A 19,199-nucleotide genomic window follows, 5' to 3' on the forward strand; every position below is an offset into this window, starting at 1 on the left:
ATGTAAAGTGCTAGACTCATGTTGAGACCAGAGCTTAAGACAGGCAAACGCAGTGTCTCCTTGAGCTTTGGGGACTGGCAGACCAGGACAAATCCCAGTATCTGCCAGTCCTGGGTATGTCCTTGGATGAATAAATTAAGCTCTCTGAGTATCAATATCATTATATATTAAAATACCCATATTTCAGAATTATTTGTTTATTTATTAATTCCTTCCTTGAGGCAGGGTTGACCTATACTGTCATGAAGGTTTTAAAGGTGTCCCACCCAGCCGGGCGTGGCTCAGTGGTTAAGTGTCGACCTAGGATCCAGGCGATCCCGGTCAGGGCACATGCCTGGGTTGCAGGCTGCAGCCTATCAATGACTCTCTCATCATTGATGTTTCTCTCTCTCTCTCTCTCTCTCTCCCTCTCCTTTCCTCTCCCTGAAATCAATAAAGATATATTTTAATAAATAAATAAGTAAATAAATAAATAAATAAATAAAGGTGTCCAGAAGAAGGGACAAGTGAAAATTGAAATCTAGCTTGAATTACCAATCCTTGTCTTCAGCATAGAACTACATCAGGCCAGAGAAATGGGCTCTATTTTTCTGGTTTGCACAAAGGCACACAAAGGAACAAAGGCAGTATAAAGCAGCAGCCCTACCTTTGAGAACCAGGCCCTAGGCTGAATGCTGTGAAACTAGGGCTGAAGCAGGTACAACCTCTGACCTGGAGTTTGAAACTGTGATTCCTGTGAGATGAAAGCACATGGAAGGTGCCCGATGAATGGTACATGTACAGTCAAGACAGTAGATGCTTCAAGAAAGAATGATGCCCTAAGAATTGGTCACAGAAAGACTTCCTGCAGAAGGGGTTTCTTCAAGCTGGGCCTTGAAGGGTAGAGAGGATTTAGATAAGCAGAATCAGGGAAGGGGGTCCAGGCAGGCACAGGTCGGGGTGTAGGGCAAGGGGAGAGTCCAGGGACTCCCTGAGGATCACACATGCAGCCCAGCCCAGCGAGCAAAACCTAGTTCTCAGCCACTGGTTGCACCCGGGTTCTCATCCCTGATTGGTTAACTAGGGTCACTGGTCAGAGCTGCAGCTTCCAGCTGTGCCCCCCCCCCCCCAGGGAGCAGGCATTTCTTTCTGGACCCTCTCCAAGAAGCCAGGCTTCTGAGCAAGGCTGCCTTGTTCTAGAGGGCACTGTCTTGAGGACTGCTCAGAGGGGATTCCAGTTATGGCTTTCCCAAGTGCCAGGCTTTGGCTCTTTCTACTGCCCTGATGCAGAGAGGAAAAGTGACCGGCCTAAGGACAAACCACAGGTGACTAGAACTTATTACTGGTACATCTTTGGGCAAATTCCTTAACCTCTCTGAGTCCAGTGTTCCTATCTGTAAAGTGGGTGTAAAATTGTGTGTATATGTGTGTATCTGGAAGAATCCATACTAAAGTATTAAAAGGTATTTCAGTGTGAAGCTATTATGGGTGATTTTCATTTTTTATTTTAGTTTATCTGTATATTCTAATTTGTTGTTTTATAATGAATATGTATTATTTTTTAATAGTTTTACTGCATAGGGTTGTTGTGAGGATTAAAGGAGATAATGAAAAGCACAGCAGTATTTCCACTTTGCATAACTGTGAATTCCATAACTGTGAATTCTCCGTGCTCACCCTTCTCCTATACTTTCCTTTCCTTTCCTTCTGGTGTGAGTGACTCTGGCCCCCAAGCCTCAGCTGGAGAGGAATGAGGAGGTGGTACACGACTCTGATTTTAGCTACTGGCTGTGTAGCTTTGGGTAAGTCATTTAACCTCCTGGAGTCTCAGCTATCTTGTCTGCAAAATGGGAAGAATAACACCTACCTCAAAGGAAGTTTTCAAGGGCTATATGACATACGAGATGGGAAACTATCTGGCTCATAGTAGATCTGCAATAAGGGTCTGCAGGAAGAAACATGATGTACATGATGAAGGAACAAGCATTGGAGTAGGAGCTAGACCAGAATAGGTAGAAGATTTTAGCATAGATTCTACAGAGCCCAAGAGGTCCATGGATAGAGTTCACGGTCGGGGTGAAGGGTGAGGGTGGGGACCATGAACTTGGATAGAAAAAAATTACATCCTTGTTTTCACTAACCTCTAACTAAAATTTAGCATTTCCTTCTATCATACATATAAGCAACAAATCACAGCAGTATTAGCAGTACCTGTGACTTTGTCACCAATAGATATCAGATATTTCTGTATTGAATTACAGTAGTGATGTCTTAAAATACTATTTGTACTCATTCACCACCTCGAAATTACAATAGGTAACAGACCAATTTCTAGATCTTGTTATTTAATGTGTTTAAAAAACTAAATCACAAAATAAATATTTTGATAATGATTCTGTATAATTGGTTTCCTTTGTATTCCAAAGTAATATACTTTTTTAAAAAATATATGTTTTTATTGATTTCAGAGAGGAAGGGAGAGGGAGAGACAGAAGCATCAATGATGAGAGAGAGTCACTGATCAGCTGCCTCCTGCACACCCTGCTCAGGATCGAGCCTGCAATCCCGGCATGTGCCCTGACTGGGAATCAAACCTTGATCTCCTGGATCACAGGTTGATGCTCAAACACTGAGCCATGCCGGCTGGGCAAAGTAATTTACTTTTTATAGTTAAAAATATTCTTCTGAATAGAGGTTCATAATCTTCATCAGACTGCCAAAGGGGACCCTTGGCTAGACAGACATGGGTACCAGTCCTGCCTGTACTAGTCCTGCCTGGGCCATCGACTACTGTGTGACATTGGGCTTGTTATGTCTCTCAGAGGCACAATCATCCTAGCTTGACTCACCCACAGGGTTATTGGGAGGAACAAATTAATTCTTGGCTGGAAAAGGACTTTGAAAACTGTTCACAGCTTCCCCATTTTACCTAAAGCCACAGCAGAGTGCTTTCTACTTCCCAGTTGAACCCCATGTCTCCAGGAGCAATCTCTCCCTTCTACAGGATTCCACTCCACCCCTTTACTCTCCATCTAATAAATAAAGAGGCCAAAATGTACCTCCATTAGAGTACACCATCCAGCTCCAAGTTTGCAGAGCTCTCTATCTGGAAAAATATTTTCTGAGGGATAATAACAATTCCCTCCAATTTTCATATTTGACCTTAGAGTGACTCTTGAGGACACTACCCCCTTAAAACCTTTCTTTGGTCCTTCAGATGGTGACCCCTCTGTGGCCACGGTCCCTGCATTTTCCCTTTCACTGCCCTGTCCTGTGATGTCGGTCTGACTCCCCCACCATACTATGTGTTTCTCAAGGGCAGACCCAGACCCAACCCTTTTCAGGGGCTCCAGTGCCCAGGTCAGAGGCATGTCATACAATAGCATCTTAGGAGCTGGCCTAGATGAAGAAAGGAACTTGAAGCACAAAGAAAAAAAGCAAAGGAGGGGTCAAGCTAGGGCTTGAGCCCAGATCCCCTGATGCTCATGATTTATCCCACACATACCCAAAGCAAGGGATGGAGGATTGGGGAGTCCCAAGGCATCACATTATTTCCTATGCTAGCCACTACTGTGAAAAATGAGAGCTACAAATGAGGACAGCCCATCTGTACAATGGGAGGTGTCAGATTCAGTGGCTTTAAACCTTTTGACCTGACTCAGAGTAAAAAATGCATTTTTCATAGCATTAGTATCTGCCATGTACTTTTTCTATTCCATTTAATGATTGCTATTTTTAATGATAGCTGTGACTCAAAAACTGATTACATGGCCCTTGGGTCCTTTTCAGCCCCGGTACCCAGTGATTGGCTGAAAGGGAATTATTCACATAATGAATGGGACAATTAAAGCTCAGAAGTCCCTAGTTCTGGCTCAGTGTGTTTCTGCCAAACTGCGCACCTCTCAGATGCTTGGTTTCCCCAATGCACCCTGAGAGGACATAGAAAATCTCTAAGGGCTTCATATAGGCCTTTGGATTGTGGTCCTCTGATCCTAGTGAGAACACTGCCCCTGTGAACTGGAAATAATTTCTGAGAATGGAGAGGTGTACTGGCTTTGCTTCCTGGTGAGTGGGGTTACCATCTGGGACATTCATTAGCCTCTTTGCCCCTAGGCCAGTGTGGACAGGGTGTGAACAGGGGAGTATGTCAGGGCATGAGTTAGAGGATGAGGGCATTTAAACGTCCACTGGTAGAGAAGCGCTGTGAGAGCAAGGCCTTGGGAAGGACAGACCCAGGTTAAAATCCCACAGGCCTGAGGGCCAGGGGAAAACGACTTCTCTCTGACCCTTAGCTCTCATTTATAAAACGGGTTTGAAAATCCCTTGTCCTCTGGGTTGTTGCGACGGTTAAGTGAGGCCCCGTGTTAATCATCCCATACTCACCCTACTGTGTGTGGTCGCTTGCCTGCGTCCTGCACTAGCCTGGCGCTGCCCTGAGGTTGCCGGCACAGTGCCCGGCACCCGGCAGCGCTCAGTGCAGATGTGGAATCCACGCTTTAGTTCCCGCCCTGCCACCCCGGGCACGCGTTGTTTCTTTGAGCTTCCAGCACCCTCGTGCAAACGCTGGGAACGCAGCGGGGCGGGTGGGGGCAGAGCCGGCAGGGAACGGCGCGCAGGCAGCTCTCCCGCGCTCCCTCCGCCCAGCTCCGCGGGTCGCCCCCCAACCCGCGACCGCGCTCGGACGCCGGCTCCCGCCCCCTTCCCGCCGCTCTCCACTCCCACCGCTCCCTGGTTCTCCTCCCACTTCTCTCCCGCCTCCACCCCCCGCTCCGGCCGCGCCCGGGCCGCGTACCTGGCGCGCTCTCCGGGTCCTCGGGGATTCTAGGTCTCCGAGCGCTGCGTCTCCGCGCCTCTCGCCTCGTCTTCCTTCGGTCTCTGTGTGTCTCCCTGCTTGTCTCTGCCTCCCTCTGTCTCTGTCTCTATCTCTCTAGAGCTCAGTTTTGTCTCCGCTCGTGTCCTCCTCTCGCCGGCCGTCTGGCGGCCCGAGGCGTCGGCGGGCCGGGCGCGGGGCGCAATGAGCGGCGCCTGCACGAGCTACGTGAGCGCGGAGCAGGAGGTGGTGCGCGGCTTCAGCTGCCCGCGCCCGGGGGGCGAGGCGGCCGCCGTCTTCTGCTGCGGCTTCCGCGACCACAAGTACTGCTGCGACGACCCGCACAGCTTCTTCCCCTACGAGCACAGCTACATGTGGTGGCTCAGGTACCGGCCCTGGCCCTAACCCCCTCTAGAACCCCAGTCCACTTTTATTTAGCCTCTTCACCCCCCGCCACCCCCCCTGCCCCCCGCCCAGCCAGGCTGCGTGATAAACCCTCAGTTCTCATCCAAGTGCCCGCCCCAATATCGGCACCAACACCCTCGGGCCGGACGCTGAAGCTTGCTCCCATTCATCACCAACCCACCCGCCTCTACAACCCCTTCTCAGCTCCATTCCCCCATCCTGATCCTGTTACAAACTATTATTCAACTCCGACCTTGAACCTCACCCCAACTCCACCCTGAAAAACCTTCACTTTATCCCCCCCCAGCGTCATCCTCCACCACCCTCAACCCAACCCCAAATTACATACCAACCCTCTCCCTAACAGTAAACTCCCATCTTCCAGTGTTCACGGGAAACCCACACTCCACCCTCATCCAGCCTTATCCCTGACTTGACTCATCTGCTCTAAATCACCAGCTCAACCTCCCCCTTTATCGTCCCTGCAGCCCCACCTGAGCTCTCCTTCCCCACCCTGACTCCAAACATGGTATAGACCTACATCCAAACCGCGGCTTACAACCTTAACCCTCACCTGATGCTAGGCCTCAACTCAACCCCCTCAGCCCAGCCTCAACTCTTTTCCTTCCTCCTGATATTCAATTGTTCTTCCAGCCACCTCTTACTGACCGCTTAGCTTTCCTAGGCCCTGTGGTGAGTGCTGGGGATGTACTCCATTCCTGAGGTAAGACAGAAGATCAAGGGATCAGAGCTGCCTCCAAGTTCATCATGAGACAGCGGCATAATGCTGCAGCAGAAGCCAGCTCAGGCTGTATTAATAACAGTGTGATTTGGGTGAATATCCACCCATGGGGCTCAGTTTCCCCACTTGTTCAGGGAAGGGGGCAGTTAGGCCCTTGCTGATATTCCTGGGACCTCAGAGTGGGGCTGAGAGGGCAATTGGTCTCAATCTCTCTCCATCTCCAAAGGCCTCACCCAGAAGGTAGGACTTGACCCTAAACTTGCCCTGGAAAACAGGCATCAGCAAAAACAGAGTGGGCAGTCTCAGTAGACAGTGATTTTCCTGTCCCTGGAGGCTGCATGCCCCCTGAGTGGGAAAGGACCGCCTGCCACTTAAACTTCTCTGAGTCTTTGTCTTTTTATCTATCAAATGGGAAGGATGATAAATCATTGCCCTGATTTCCTACTAGGGCAAGAACCAAATGAGATAAAGAGGTGAAATCAGCTTGGCATATGCTACTGACAATTATAGATATTATTACTTTTTCTAAACAGCTCAATCCGTACTTTTAAAGGATTGGCCAGATTTTCAGTTCCTGTACATTCAGCTGGTCTCTGTAACCCAGAGAAATATATTAATTTATTCTCTGTTCACCCATATTTTCATTCATTTATTATAGCCTTTGCTTTATGCCAGGTGCTATACTAGGCACTGGGGACACAGATTCAGTTATCCTCTGCCCCCCAGCAGCTCACAGTCCATTCAGAGAGATATAACGTGCACCTGAACTATAACAATGGAGTATTTGTTTAAGATCTACTGTGTACTTAGCACTGAGGTGGGTACTGAAGTATGACGGTACTTAACTTCCCTTTGAGTTATAGAGACAATGTGGAGTTCTGGGACTGTTTAGAACCTGCTTCAAACTTTGGCTGTCACTTAATAGCTATCTGAACTCAGACAAATTATCTCCGAGTCTCCTTTTTCATCTTTAAAATGGCAGTAGTAGTACCTGTCTTATGGAATTGTTGTGAGGATTAAGTGAAGTATGCATGTGAAAGTGACTAGTACATATTGTGTAGATGCTCAGTAAAGGGGAATTTCCTTTCCCTTGCTCATAGGCGGGGAAAGTGAAGCTTGGAGTATGAAAGTGAATTGTCTGAGATCTAGCAGTGTCACAGTAGACTGAGATTTAAAGAACATTACCTAGGATCATCCAAGGGCTAGACCTTTCACACGTTTGTGACCCTGGCACATTTTCTCTCCATTTTACAGATGAGAAAACTTGAAAGTCATTAAGTTACTATCAGGGAGTGCCCTAAGCCTGTGTGGCCCCAAGCCCAGGCCTGTCCTGCTGCACAACTGTCTAAATCTAGCCTGGCTTTCTTACAACCTGCTCTACTCAGGTCATTTGAAAAAATACTCAATGACCCTTTACTGTCTTCTGGGCACTGTGCTAGCCCTTGGGAACACAAAGTTGAGTAACTCCCTCAGCATCCAGCCAGAACCCCACTTTTTCTACTACTAGACTTTTCCCTATAAACCCCTATAGTCTCTCCAGTTGCCTTGGACCCTCTTGATGCATGGGATACTTTAGTGGCTAAGACAATGAGGTAGTAGGTTGAATGGGGTGAGCTCTGAGATTGCACACATGTCAGTGTGCTCCCATCCTATGACCCCAAGGGTAGCTGCAAGGCTCTAGCCTGCAGGGCTGACTCTTCCTCATTTTGGACATAAAGTGGTTCATAAACATCACTGCAAAGTGGAGGAGGAGAACTGAAGGTCCTCAGGACATCTGGGTGATCAATGTACTCCAAACCCTGAAAACCCTCTGGCATGCTCCTAGCAGAGCCCCGCCATTGCAGGTAAAGACCTTATTTTGCTCTGGACTCTATTTGGCCTTTTTCATGAAAGCTGGCCTTTAAAAACATAAATCTTCAGGTAAACACTTGTTTCCTTCAATAGCCCTCAAGGAGAATTGCTGTCTGCAAAAGAGTGTCTCAAGAAGCCAAGACTCAAGAGAAGGGGGGCACACTCCCTGTGGACAAGCAGCTGTCTGTTCCACTTCCCACTCACCCTCTATCAGTAATTCTGGTTTTTTTTATTAGAATGTGAGCCAAAAGGCAGCAGCCTTGCTGGAGGGCAGAATTGGTGGTCAGACATTGTGGACACCTGGTGAGATAGCCTTTACAAATGAAGAAAATGAAGATTGAGGGGTGAAGGATTTTTCAGCTTATATGTCACAGAACCAAGATTCAAAACTAGACTTGCTTGACTGAAAAGCCCTAACAAATGTTAGACTGACCTTCCAGTTTTTTCTAGTGGGTCACGGTGAGTTATCTATCTTTCAGAGTCATAAATCTGTGAAATCCTAGTCATAAATCTGAGAAATTGAAGAGCTAGCGACTGTTCAGTTCAATTTCCCACCCAGGGCAGGAATCTCTTACTTTGTTGAAAGGTGTCCTCATCAGGTGCTCTGTGCAAAGCTGCCCCTCTTGAGGCAATACATTCACCATGAGACAACTCTGACCATTTGAAGTTCATCTTATATTGAACTTAGCTGAATTATATTAAGCACAGATTTCTCCCCTTGGAACCTTCCCTGCTCTGTCCCAGCTCTGTACTTGGGGGCTGGTTCCTCTGTCCATAGACAGACCATCAGAGACAGTGCCCACTTCCTAACTAACCACCGATCTGGGATATATCCCCCTAGCTCTCTCACTCACTTTTCAAAGGACCCTACTTTTCGAAGGCCCTTTCCATCCAAGTGGCCATAGATGTCACTTGTAAAAGGTGGGGTCCCAACTTGTGCACAAGTCTCTCAGCTAAGAGCCTTATAAACAGTGAGTATATCTCAAAAGAGGAAATAATGTTTAAAGAATTAACAAGTACTACGTGTTCTATGTGGAAAATGAGAGATAAAAAAGGAAAGAAATCATGGGAGATTCGGTATCTTAGCTTGGGTGCCCCCAAAGACTTGGAGACAAGGATTTGAGGGCAGATAGTTTCCATGGGAATCAATCCTAAAAGACACTGGTGGAGGGTGGGGAACTGAGAAGGTGGGAAGGGAAGGAGCTAACGATGGTGTTACCAAGAAAGTCAGCACCAAGGGTCACCAGAACTTAATCCTGCTGAAATCTGCCAGCCAGTGTAGAACCTACACCTCAGAGTCATTCCACCCAAGGGCCAGGAAGCTGGGTATTTACATACCAATTTCTGTCAGTCATTGGTTGTGTGGTGGTGTGAGAAGGCAGGCAATAATTTTCCTGCACTTCTGACCTGCTGACTGTGCAGGCAGAGACTGTTCTGGGCCCACAAAAGCCCCCAGGCAGAAAGATACAAATGCTAGCATTTGAAACTCTGGCCAGAATATTTTACAATTATAACCCTAATGGAGCAGGGACAGGACATCCACAGCCTGGGCTACACCCAAAAACAGCCTGTCAGCATTTTGGTATATTTCCATACAACCTTACATATGTATAGTTATGTATATATTTGTTTTAATTTATTTGAGTTGGGGTTACACTATGTATTTAGTAGTGTGTCCTGCTCTTAACATTATCTTTTTTTCCTTTTTTTTAAATATATCTTTATTGATTTCAGAGAGAGGAAAGGAGAAGGAGAGAGAGAGACAGAAACATCAATGATGAGAGAGTCATTGATGGAGCCCACAACCCAGGCATGTGCCCTGACCGGAAATCGAACCCAGATTGCCTGGATCCTAGGTCGACGCTCAACCGCTGAGCTACATCCGGCCAGGCTCTTAACATTATCTTATCTGAATTTAGCCTTGATCTTAAATATTATTTGAAAATATCTTTTAAGGGCTTTATACTATTCCATTGCAGGGGTGTCCAATAATTTATTTAGCTATGGGAATACAGACTCTCCAAAGCTCTAAGGTTTTTCTATGTAGTAGAAATTAGCCATCAGCTAGCTGGGAACAAAATCTGGCAGAAATGGCAAAGACAGGAGTCTGGGGCTGGGCTCAGGAAGGAGGGTGGGCAGAGAAGCTGGAGAAGGAGTCTTCGATACTGTGATTTATAAGGTATTTGGTCTTCATCCACAGTTCCTGGCTCACAGCTCCCAAAACCCTTGGAATTTCCTAACTGTTGAGAATAATAAAGGTGTCTTTGGGCCCCACCCAAGGGTGGGTTCTGTTTGTCTGGAAAACCAAACTTGTGATTAGAGGTTTAGAACTTTACCTTCCCCCTCCTACCTTCTTCGTGACCTCATGGAGAAGGGCTGGAGATTGAGTTCAGTTGTCAATTATCAATGACAATTGTCAATCATGACTACATAATGAAGCCTCCGTAAAAACCCAAAAGGACAGCAGTTGATCTTTTCATTATTTGGAGAGCTTCCATGTTGGGGAACCAGAATGCTTCCATGTGCCACCGGGCCCCAAACTCCACAGAAGCTCTTTTGTTCATGTCCTTACCCTGTGTATCTCTGCAACTGGCTGTTGATTCAAGTCCTTTAATATCCTTAATAATAAATCAGTAATCTAGTGAGTAAACAGTTTTTCTTGAGTCCTGCAAGCCGTTCTAGCAATGTAATGAAACCCAAGAAGGGGGTCTATGGAGCCTCCAATCTATAACTGGTTGGTCAGAAGCACAGGTAAGAGCCTGGGCTTGCTGCTGATGTCTGAAGTGTGTGTGTGCAGGAACATTCTTATATAACTGAACCCTTAACCTGTGGAATCTGATTCTATCTTGGGTAGATATGTCAGAATTGAGTTGAATCCTTAGATATCCTATTGGGGTCAGATAATCATTTGTCATTGTCGGGAAATTGTCACACGCAAGTTGGAATTGGATCTGGGAACCCTTTTTAGAGTTGTCCGCAAGAAGGGCACACAAACAGAGCCAGGTACCTACCTATCCCCTACCATTAGGAGAGCATCTCACAGTGCCTGAAACATAGTAGGTATTCAATAATATTTACTAACTGCCTACCATGTGACAGGGCTTGTACAAGGGGAAGACAAAGCCAATTAAATATGGTTTGGTCTGCCTTCAAGGAACACATGAGAAATACTGTTGAACATCTACTATGTGCCAAGAACATGACATATATCATTCATCCTCACCTGTGAGTGCTTTGTTTTGATTATTCTCACTTTTCAGACAAAGAAACGTAGGCTCAAAAGGTCAAATAACTTCAAGATCTCACAGTTGGTTACAGAGCTGGGTCCTAACCCAGGCAGGTCTGGCTCCAAAGCTCTTTGCTCTTTCCCTACCACACTGGGCTGCCTGACCCAGTAGGAAGTGCTTAAGGTCCAGAGTAAAGAGTCCTGGGTGGATTAGCCTGGCATGCGGGGAAGTGGGGGGACGGGAGAGAAAGATGACCTAGGAAAGCATTATTGAGGAAGTGACATTTGAGATGGGTCTTTGAAGACAGGTAAAATTCCAATGTGGGGAGATGATAGGGAGGGATCATGTGAAAAAGGAAAGACAGTGGTCCCCAAATGAGCTAGGAGTTGTCTAGAGACCAAGTGACCAAAGCCTGACTTGGGACAGACCCAATGAGATTGAATAGTGAAGGACCAGTGGTGGGGAGGTTTCCAGATGTGGAGTCCACACTGGTGTGATAACCTACTGAAGGGTGAGTCAGAAATTTCTTTGAGGCTGGAAGGACAGCTGGTTTTTAACTAAGGCCTACCATGTGCCTTGATTTTTTAAGAAACGGCAATGTAGGGACTGCTCTCTAAGGTCATCTACAGCTCCCTGGGGTGGGAGCAGGTTGAGGAAAGTAGGGAGGGAAGGAGAGGAGAAGAAAGGGAACATGTACTGAGTCCCAGCTATGTGGTGGCACTGAGGCATGTCATTTTATGTATGTGGGGAATACTTGGCATATAGTTGATACTCTCCCATGCTTAGGCACAGAAAGCCTGTTTAAGACAAGTAGAGACAGAACAACACTTCCCCTGTAACATGCTGCCTCTCATCCCTTCCTGACACTCAGCTCCTCTTTGGTCTTCTCTCCCCAGTATTGGTGCCCTTGTGGGCCTGTCCATAGCAGCGGTGGTCCTCCTGGCCTTCATTGTCACCGCCTGTGTGCTTTGTTACCTGTTCATCAGCTCAAAGCCTCACACAAAGTTGGACCCAGGCTTAAGCTTACGGACTACAGGTAAGAAAGAGGTCACATTATTTCCTTTTATTCAGCAAGTGAGCATTTTCACAGAGGGGACATATTTAGAAATGACATTTTGAACATTTGCCTCATGAGTATTCCTGGAATATTCAGAAGCAGCAGCACATTTCTTAAGAGGTTTATGATCTGAACATTTCCATCCTAAACTTTTTATGTGGTATGTGTTTATCAAAATAATTTGATATACTCAGCATTCTATTTATTACACGAAGATGAATCCACCCATCTTGTGGATTTTCTAAGACAGTGTTTTAATTCTAGCCTTAGAAAATGCAAACTGATTTTAATATTATCTCAAACAAAATACAGTTAATAAGAAAAATGTGCTGTTCCCCAAACTCAATTTATTCAGAAACTAAATACAGGTATTTCAGATAACCTGGTGTTCTGGACTACCCGTGTCCTTATGGATATAGAGCTTCCCTACAGAGCCACCCCAAAAAGTGTTGCTTTTTCACAAGTATTTATATCACATATTTTCACAACCTTTGCAAGGTACTGGGAGAGAAACAAGTAGCTACTGGCAAAAAATCTTTCGTTATAGTTTGGTTGACAGCACTCAAAATGGGTAGTATTATCTCTGTTTTAAAAGTGAGAAAATCAAGGCTGAGAGAGATTAGGTGACTTGCTCAACGTATCACAACTAATAAATGGTGAGGCTGAAATCTGGCCCATGTCTTTCTGCCTTGAGTCATGCTTGCTCTTCAGCCCACCACACTGGGTCTGCATAGTATATAATTAAGCACAAAATTGTTTAATACCAAATGTAAGGAGGGTTTCAAAAAGGAAAGGAGACTTGAATTAGTGTTGAATTGGCGAAGGAGTTGGTTAGGCAAAATAGATGAGAAAAGGCATTTCAGGATAGGATAAATAATGGGTAAAGGTGTGTGGGCGGACTGAGTGAGACCTATGCAGTGACAGGGCCATTCACCCTGGGGCACCGTGGGGAGTAAGGCCAGGCTGGGCAGGGGAGGAATTTAAGCTCAGAAACAAGGATAGCAAACATCAGGAAGGGAGAAGAGGCAGAGTGGGTAGCAGCTAAGCTTCAGAGAAAGACAGAGCTTTTTCATTTGCACAAGATTATTTTTCCAATTTTCCAATAAACTTGTACAACAAACAACAGCACACAAACACATCTCAGATCCTGATGCTTATGAATAATCCCACCGTGGCTGAGCAGTGAAAAACATAAGGGATGGCTTTTGGGGATGGGATGATTCGTCTCCTCTCCTTGGATGCAGTGGCAGGAGAACAGGAAGAAAGCCTAAGCATAGATCCAGACTCAGGGAGACCAGGGATAGGCCAGGCTTTAGCTTTTTTTTTTTTTTTAATTGATTTGAGAGACATTGATTTGTTGTTCCACTTGTTTATGCATTCATTGGTTGATTCTTTTTTCCCCCATTGGTTGATTCTTGTATGTGCCCTGACAAGGGATCAAACCCACAACCTTGGCGTATTAGGTTGATGCTCTAACCAACTGAACTACCCTGACAGGGCCCAGGCTTCAACTTTTATAGAGAAAAATCATAAAAGTTAATGAAAGGCATAAAAGAACTTGACCATCTGGTGAGATATGGAAAGTATGTGAATAGGAAGGCTCGATATCATAGACAAATCAGTTCTTTCCAAATTAATCTATAAATAAAAATCCCAACAAAAGGTTTAGTGGAATTTGTCAAGTCAATTGTAAAATTAATCTAGAAGAGTAAAGGTGCAAGAGTGAACAAAACGATTTTGGAAAAGAAAGAAGAGACTTGTCCTATCAAAAAATAGGACATGTTTAAAAGATAAGAATTTGTCAATTTAATATTGGCACAGCAACTGACAGAATCGGGCAATGCAGTGTCCTCAACTAATGCAAATTTGCTACCCAAGGACATTTGGCAATGTGTAGAGAAATTTCTGGTTGTCACAGTTGGGAGAGAGGTGCTCCTGATACCTTTTGGTAGAGGCCGGGGATGCTATTAAACAGCCTACAACACAGGACAGTGCCCCACAACAAAGAATCATCCAACCCAAAATGTCAATAGTGCCAATGTTGAGAAACCCTAGAATAGAAAGTCCAGAAACAGACTAATTAAAATATAGGAATTTAAGGAAAACATTTAATTTTTAAAAACAAGGGAAAAGATTGGCAAATTTACCTATACAAAATGCAAATAGACATCAAATACGCATAATAAAAAAGACATTATACATAAAGTTAAAAAACATGTGATAGACTGCAAAGATATAAATAAAAGTACTTAAATACAGGCAATCATTATTTGCAGATTCAATACTTGTGAATGTGCCTATTTGCTAAAACTTATATGTAACTTCAAAATCAATACTTGCAGTGTTTTCAGGGTCATTTGCGAATGTGGACATGTGCAGAGCAGCAAAAAATTTGAGTTGCCCCATCGCACACATTCCTAGCTGAGGTTGAACAAGGCCATGCTCTGCCTTCTTATTTCAGCTCATACTGTAAACAAGCGTCCTTTTCATGGTATGTCGAGTGCCATGTTTTTGCATTTTTATGACTTTTGATGGTGGTTTCACTGTTGAAAATGACCCCCAAATGTAGTGCTGAAGCGTGAAAAAGCGTGAAAAAGACTGTGATGTGCCTTGTGGAGAAAATACATGTGTTAGGTAAACTTTGTTCAGGCAAGAGTTACAGTGCTGTTGGGTATCAGTTAAATGTTAATAAATTAACAATATGTATTAAATAAGGTGTCTTTAAACAGAAACACACAAAACAAAGTTATGTATTGACTGGTTGACAAAAATATTGTGACCAGAGGCTCACAGGAACCTAACTTTTATCGATCACATTGGCAAGTACAAAAATGGATCATATTAATACTGAGAAGGTTGGGTGAGAGGAATGGATACTGTCATATACTGCTGGTAAGGGTATAAATTGGTACCACCACTTTGTAGAGTAATTTGGCAATATCTATTTATATTAAAATTAATATACCCTATAACTCAGTAATTCTATTTCTAATTATCTTAGAAGAAAGAGTCACACTAGAAGAGGATTTTTAAAGATGGATATCATGTTAGTCACATTGGAAACAAACTAAATGCCCTCCAGTAGAAAAATAATGAAATATGAGATGACAGAAGGAATGAACTAGCTCTAAATAGATCATCTCATTCATTTTTCACAATAACTGGGTAGAGTATAGATCTTATTACTATCCATTTTACAGATGAGGAAACTGAGACCCAAGTTACCTAGTGAGTAACAAAGCCAACTCTACCTCCACTCTCCTTCCTCTCCTTATTTCTCTGCTGAGAAACGAAGTCCCTACTATGTGCCAGACACTGTTTGAAACTTTACATGCGTTATCTCATCTAATTTTCCCAACTACTTGAGTGAGGTAGGTGTTATTATCGTCCATCTTACAGATGTGAAAACCAAGTCTTAGAAAGGTGAGATGACTTACCCGAGGGGTCACAGTCTGTAAATTGTGGATCAGAAATTCAAATATATGTGTTTCTCTACCTCCAAAGTCCTACTCTTCCTACCTCACCAAGCCAGGCCTGTGCTCCTGCTTGAGTCCTGGTCCCCTCATGACTCCCCACCCTATTTCACACTGAGCCTTTCTGAATCACAGAGAATACAGTTCATCCCTTGGCCCTGTGAGTAAAAACCACCCTCTTGTTTTTTTTACTGCTCAGCCACCGGCTGGATTATTCAATTGCCAGGGTTTGAGATAGCTTATGTTCTTGCTTCTCGTTACCTATTTTTAAGATAGAAAATGCATTTCCTGACCTTTTACTAAATGACAGCTTTCAGCTCTCCCTCTCTTTTGCCCAATCTCAGCCCTTAGTTCCTCTCTTTCTTCTTAATTAAGTGCTGTCCTGTCCTTCCCAGGAGCCTCTTGTCCCTCCTTCTGCATCTGGGACAGTTTACAGGCCCACTATCTTACATTTATCTGAGCTTTACCCTTTATACAGACTTTCATTTCTGTTCGCAGTCTCCCTCTCCAGTAGGACTTGTAGAGATATCATTAGCCCTATTTTACACCAGGGCTCAGCCATAGGAAGTGAATTGGCCAAGTCTATGCAGTTGTGAGCATATGTTGCTGGGATGTCAGTCCTGATCTCCCAGACTCTGAAGCCTGTGATCATTGCACTGTACCTCAGGGTCCTGTTCTCTGAGTGTGGGAACAAGGATGGTATCGGAGTGCCTTGGCAAGAACAGAGTGGAAATGGAACAGAGATTCTGGAAACAGGCTCCTTCTGCTACCCAGGCATTCTGTACTGTCTTGTCACCCCCACCTCCACACCATCTCCAAACTTGGGATGCAAAAAAAACCAACTTTCTTACTCTAGTATTTTGTAACTAGCTTGATCAGAAGGGTGACTCCTACTGTTGTGCTAGATGCTATGCTAAGGACTTTAAATTTATTATTCCATTTAACCTGCTTAACTACTCTACCAAGGGATTATTATCAACCCTGTTTTGCAGATAAAGTGAGTGAGGTAAGTATGGAGTTTATGTTCCAACCTTGGTACATTTAATAAGAGACAAAACAAAACAAAACAAAACAAAAAAACAGCAACAGCAACAAAAAACAATGGAGGTAAAAATGGAAGAGTTCAGTTCTTATCCCTCTCTGAAAGGTGTTGGTGAGGGGCTTATTAGTCAGCCATTCTCATTGATTCAAAGGGCTCCTAGAAATTAAGTCTGATACTTTCATTGTATAGATGAGGAGCTGAGGCCCTGAAAGGGACAGCCATGTGCCCAGGGTCACCCAGCCAGTGGCTGAGCCTTTGCCTCCTAGGCCAGGGATCTTTTCCTGCAGCAGTCCTTCTCACCATCCAGAGAGAATTCATTTGGCCCAGAGCCCACTGCTTTTTTTTCAACTTATTGGGGTGACATTGGGTAATAAAATTGTATAGGTTTCAAGTATACAATTCTACAGTACATTATATGTATGTTGTATTGTGTGTACACCACCCCAAAACCCCCTGCTTTTTGTTGTTGTTCTTAATGTTCACCAGAGGATATTTTTTCCATTGCTTTCAGAGAGTAGGATGGAGGGAGGGAGAGGGAGGGAGGGAGGGAGGGAGGGAGGGAGGGAGGGAGGGAGGGAGGGAGGGAGGGAGGGAGGGAGGGAGGGAGGGAAACATAGATCTGTTGCCTCCTGTATGCACCCTTACAGGGGATTGAACCTGAAACCTTTTTGGTGTACAGGACAATGCTCCAATCAACTGAACCACCCTGAGAGGGCGAGCCCACTACTCTTTAATTAACTACATTTGGTACCTATGACCCAAGCCTCAGTGATGAGTCAGTCTTTTTTTTTTTTTATTGACAGGTTCTTTTATTGTGTCTATTTTAGTACTTTTTGTGACACAAGTACTACACACACATATACACACATATATATTCATTTTTTTGGAAAATTAGAAGATGCAGGTAGGCAAAAAATGAAATAAAATACAAATCACACAGGGAGTCACTGTTAAACTTTTGGTGTCTAATAATTCAGACTTTTTGCATTATATCACATATAAATGTACATTTTATATATAATGTTTTGCAAAGTGTTGTATTCACTTTACAATATACAATGATTATCTTCTAATGAAAATGAATGAACCATCCTATTAAACAAATGAGATTGGGTCAAAAGGTGAGATGTTGGTAACAAGAGTCACCTGTAAATCAAAGGAACATTGAAGGATTAGAGTAAAATAGTAGCAAATATTTAGCAAGAAAATGCAGACAAAAAGAACCCAGTGATACTAATAACAGAAAACAGTTGAATTCAGGGAGAAACGCATTAAATGGGATAAGGATGGCCCGAGAATGCCTGTGGTTAGAATGCAGAGCCCTAAACTTCTTTCTCTCACCCCTTATCACTTCCAAACTCCTTTCCATCTCATCTCTCTCTCATCGTTTCTCCGTTATTAAAAGGCCTATAATCTGTGTCCTCTTTAGATTCCTCGAGAGACTGAAGCGGCCCTTGCCTGAAATTCCCTTCAGTTTGCTGGCCTTCAGTTCTCCACAGGAGCGTTCTTCCTCTCTCTCCGGCACACTGCCCTTGGGCTTCCCTTCATTTTCTTTTCAGAGTTTGCATGATGCAGTTGTTTCCTGTGACATTTCGGGATAGTTTCCTCCTCTTTTTCTTGCCTTGAGATGTCTGTGAACCCAGACCCTTGGGAGCACCTGCAGACAGAAAGGAAGGGGAAAGGGAAAGAGAAGGGAGAGTTCTCTGCTGGGGTTTAAGGAATGTATGTCCTTCTTTTGGCCACAATCACAGTCACCTGTAGGGCAATAAGGAGCTGGTCAGTGACCAGTCACTTTTAACTCATTTGCAAGGAGGGAGAGAATCTAAGAACTCCCCTCCTGGCTGGTCACCACAGGCTAGTTCCAATTTCAAGATTGAGGGCCCCAGGCAATGGGAGAAATGGCCACAGAGGTCCTTGGAGACTGGTGGGAAGGCACAACCCTGGCCTGTATCCTCATTTATAAAATTAGTTTTTTAATAGTACTTACCTCATGGGTTTACGGTGAAGGTCAAATCTTCGTATCTCCTAATTGTTTAGTCTGTCTCCCCCACTAAACTTTAAGTTCATTAGGAACATTGACAGCTCTTAGTGCACTGATGTGTGGTATATCGCTAATAAATATTTGTTAAACAAATGATGCATATAAGACTCAGCACAGTCCTGCCTGTCCAAGGTAAGCACTCAGGGAAGTTAGCCAGGGTGTGTGAGCCTGGTGGGAAGAATGGCGTGCGGAATAACCCCATGCCCTCAGCTTGCTGTTTTCCAGAACCGGAGGAGATGTCCCCTGTCCGCCAAGATGGGAATACAGGCAAGTCGGTGGAAGTGCCAGGAGTGAGCCCTCTAGGGCAGAGTCACCCCTTCCTGAACCCACAGCTGGACTGCAATGAGGAGCAGGCTGTGGACCGCAAACACCTCTTCCAGTACTGCTTCATGGCCACAGTGACCACCAGTGACATTCCAGGCAGCCCTGAGGAGGCCCCTGTCCCCAATCTAATCTCACATGGACCAGTCCCGTAGACATTCAATAAATGTCTCTATACCATCCTCTCTGGAGTCTCTTTTCAGTGAAAGGCAGGCATGGGGATGATCAAAGGGATTTCAGTGCCTAGCAGG

General features: G+C 44.7%; 1 protein-coding gene and 1 pseudogene across 3 annotated transcripts; one reads left to right on the forward strand and one right to left on the reverse strand.

Annotated features, from left to right (window-relative positions):
• Positions 1 to 4,564: 4,564 nt before the first annotated feature.
• SHISAL2A (shisa like 2A) lies at positions 4,565 to 19,130 on the forward strand. 2 transcript variants are annotated; one of them, XM_081145218.1, is made up of 3 exons: positions 4,565 to 5,175; positions 11,911 to 12,050; positions 18,853 to 19,130. In XM_081145218.1, the coding sequence occupies exons 1-3, from the start codon at positions 4,994 to 4,996 to the stop codon at positions 19,101 to 19,103; spliced, it is 573 nt and encodes a 190-aa protein (XP_081001344.1). In that variant the 5' UTR covers positions 4,565 to 4,993; the 3' UTR covers positions 19,104 to 19,130. The 2 variants fall into 2 exon arrangements, with proteins under 2 accessions (XP_081001344.1, XP_081001343.1); XM_081145217.1 differs by having other exon boundaries at positions 4,746 to 5,175; positions 18,838 to 19,130.
• LOC308560370 (transcription elongation factor A protein-like 7 pseudogene) lies at positions 17,858 to 18,829 on the reverse strand (annotated as a pseudogene). The gene is made up of 2 exons: positions 18,751 to 18,829; positions 17,858 to 18,137 (listed from the first exon to the last, which is right to left on the reverse strand). The product of its transcript is annotated as a transcription elongation factor A protein-like 7 pseudogene (transcript).
• Positions 19,131 to 19,199: the final 69 nt, after the last annotated feature.

Source organism: Miniopterus schreibersii (assembly GCF_964146895.1).
Source record: "Miniopterus schreibersii genome assembly, chromosome: 8".
In the NCBI taxonomy this organism is placed as follows: Eukaryota; Metazoa; Chordata; class Mammalia; order Chiroptera; family Miniopteridae; genus Miniopterus; species Miniopterus schreibersii.

Bases quoted from the DNA above. Each gene is read 5' to 3' on its own strand.
- SHISAL2A (XM_081145217.1), top strand. From the start codon at position 4,994: ATGAGCGGCGCCTGCACGAGCTACGTGAGCGCGGAGCAGGAGGTGGTG. The intron at 5,176-11,910 runs GTACCGGCCCTG...TTCTCTCCCCAG, and splicing joins AGCTACATGTGGTGGCTCAG to TATTGGTGCCCTTGTGGGCC. The intron at 12,051-18,837 runs GTAAGAAAGAGG...CCATGCCCTCAG, and splicing joins CTTAAGCTTACGGACTACAG to CTTGCTGTTTTCCAGAACCG.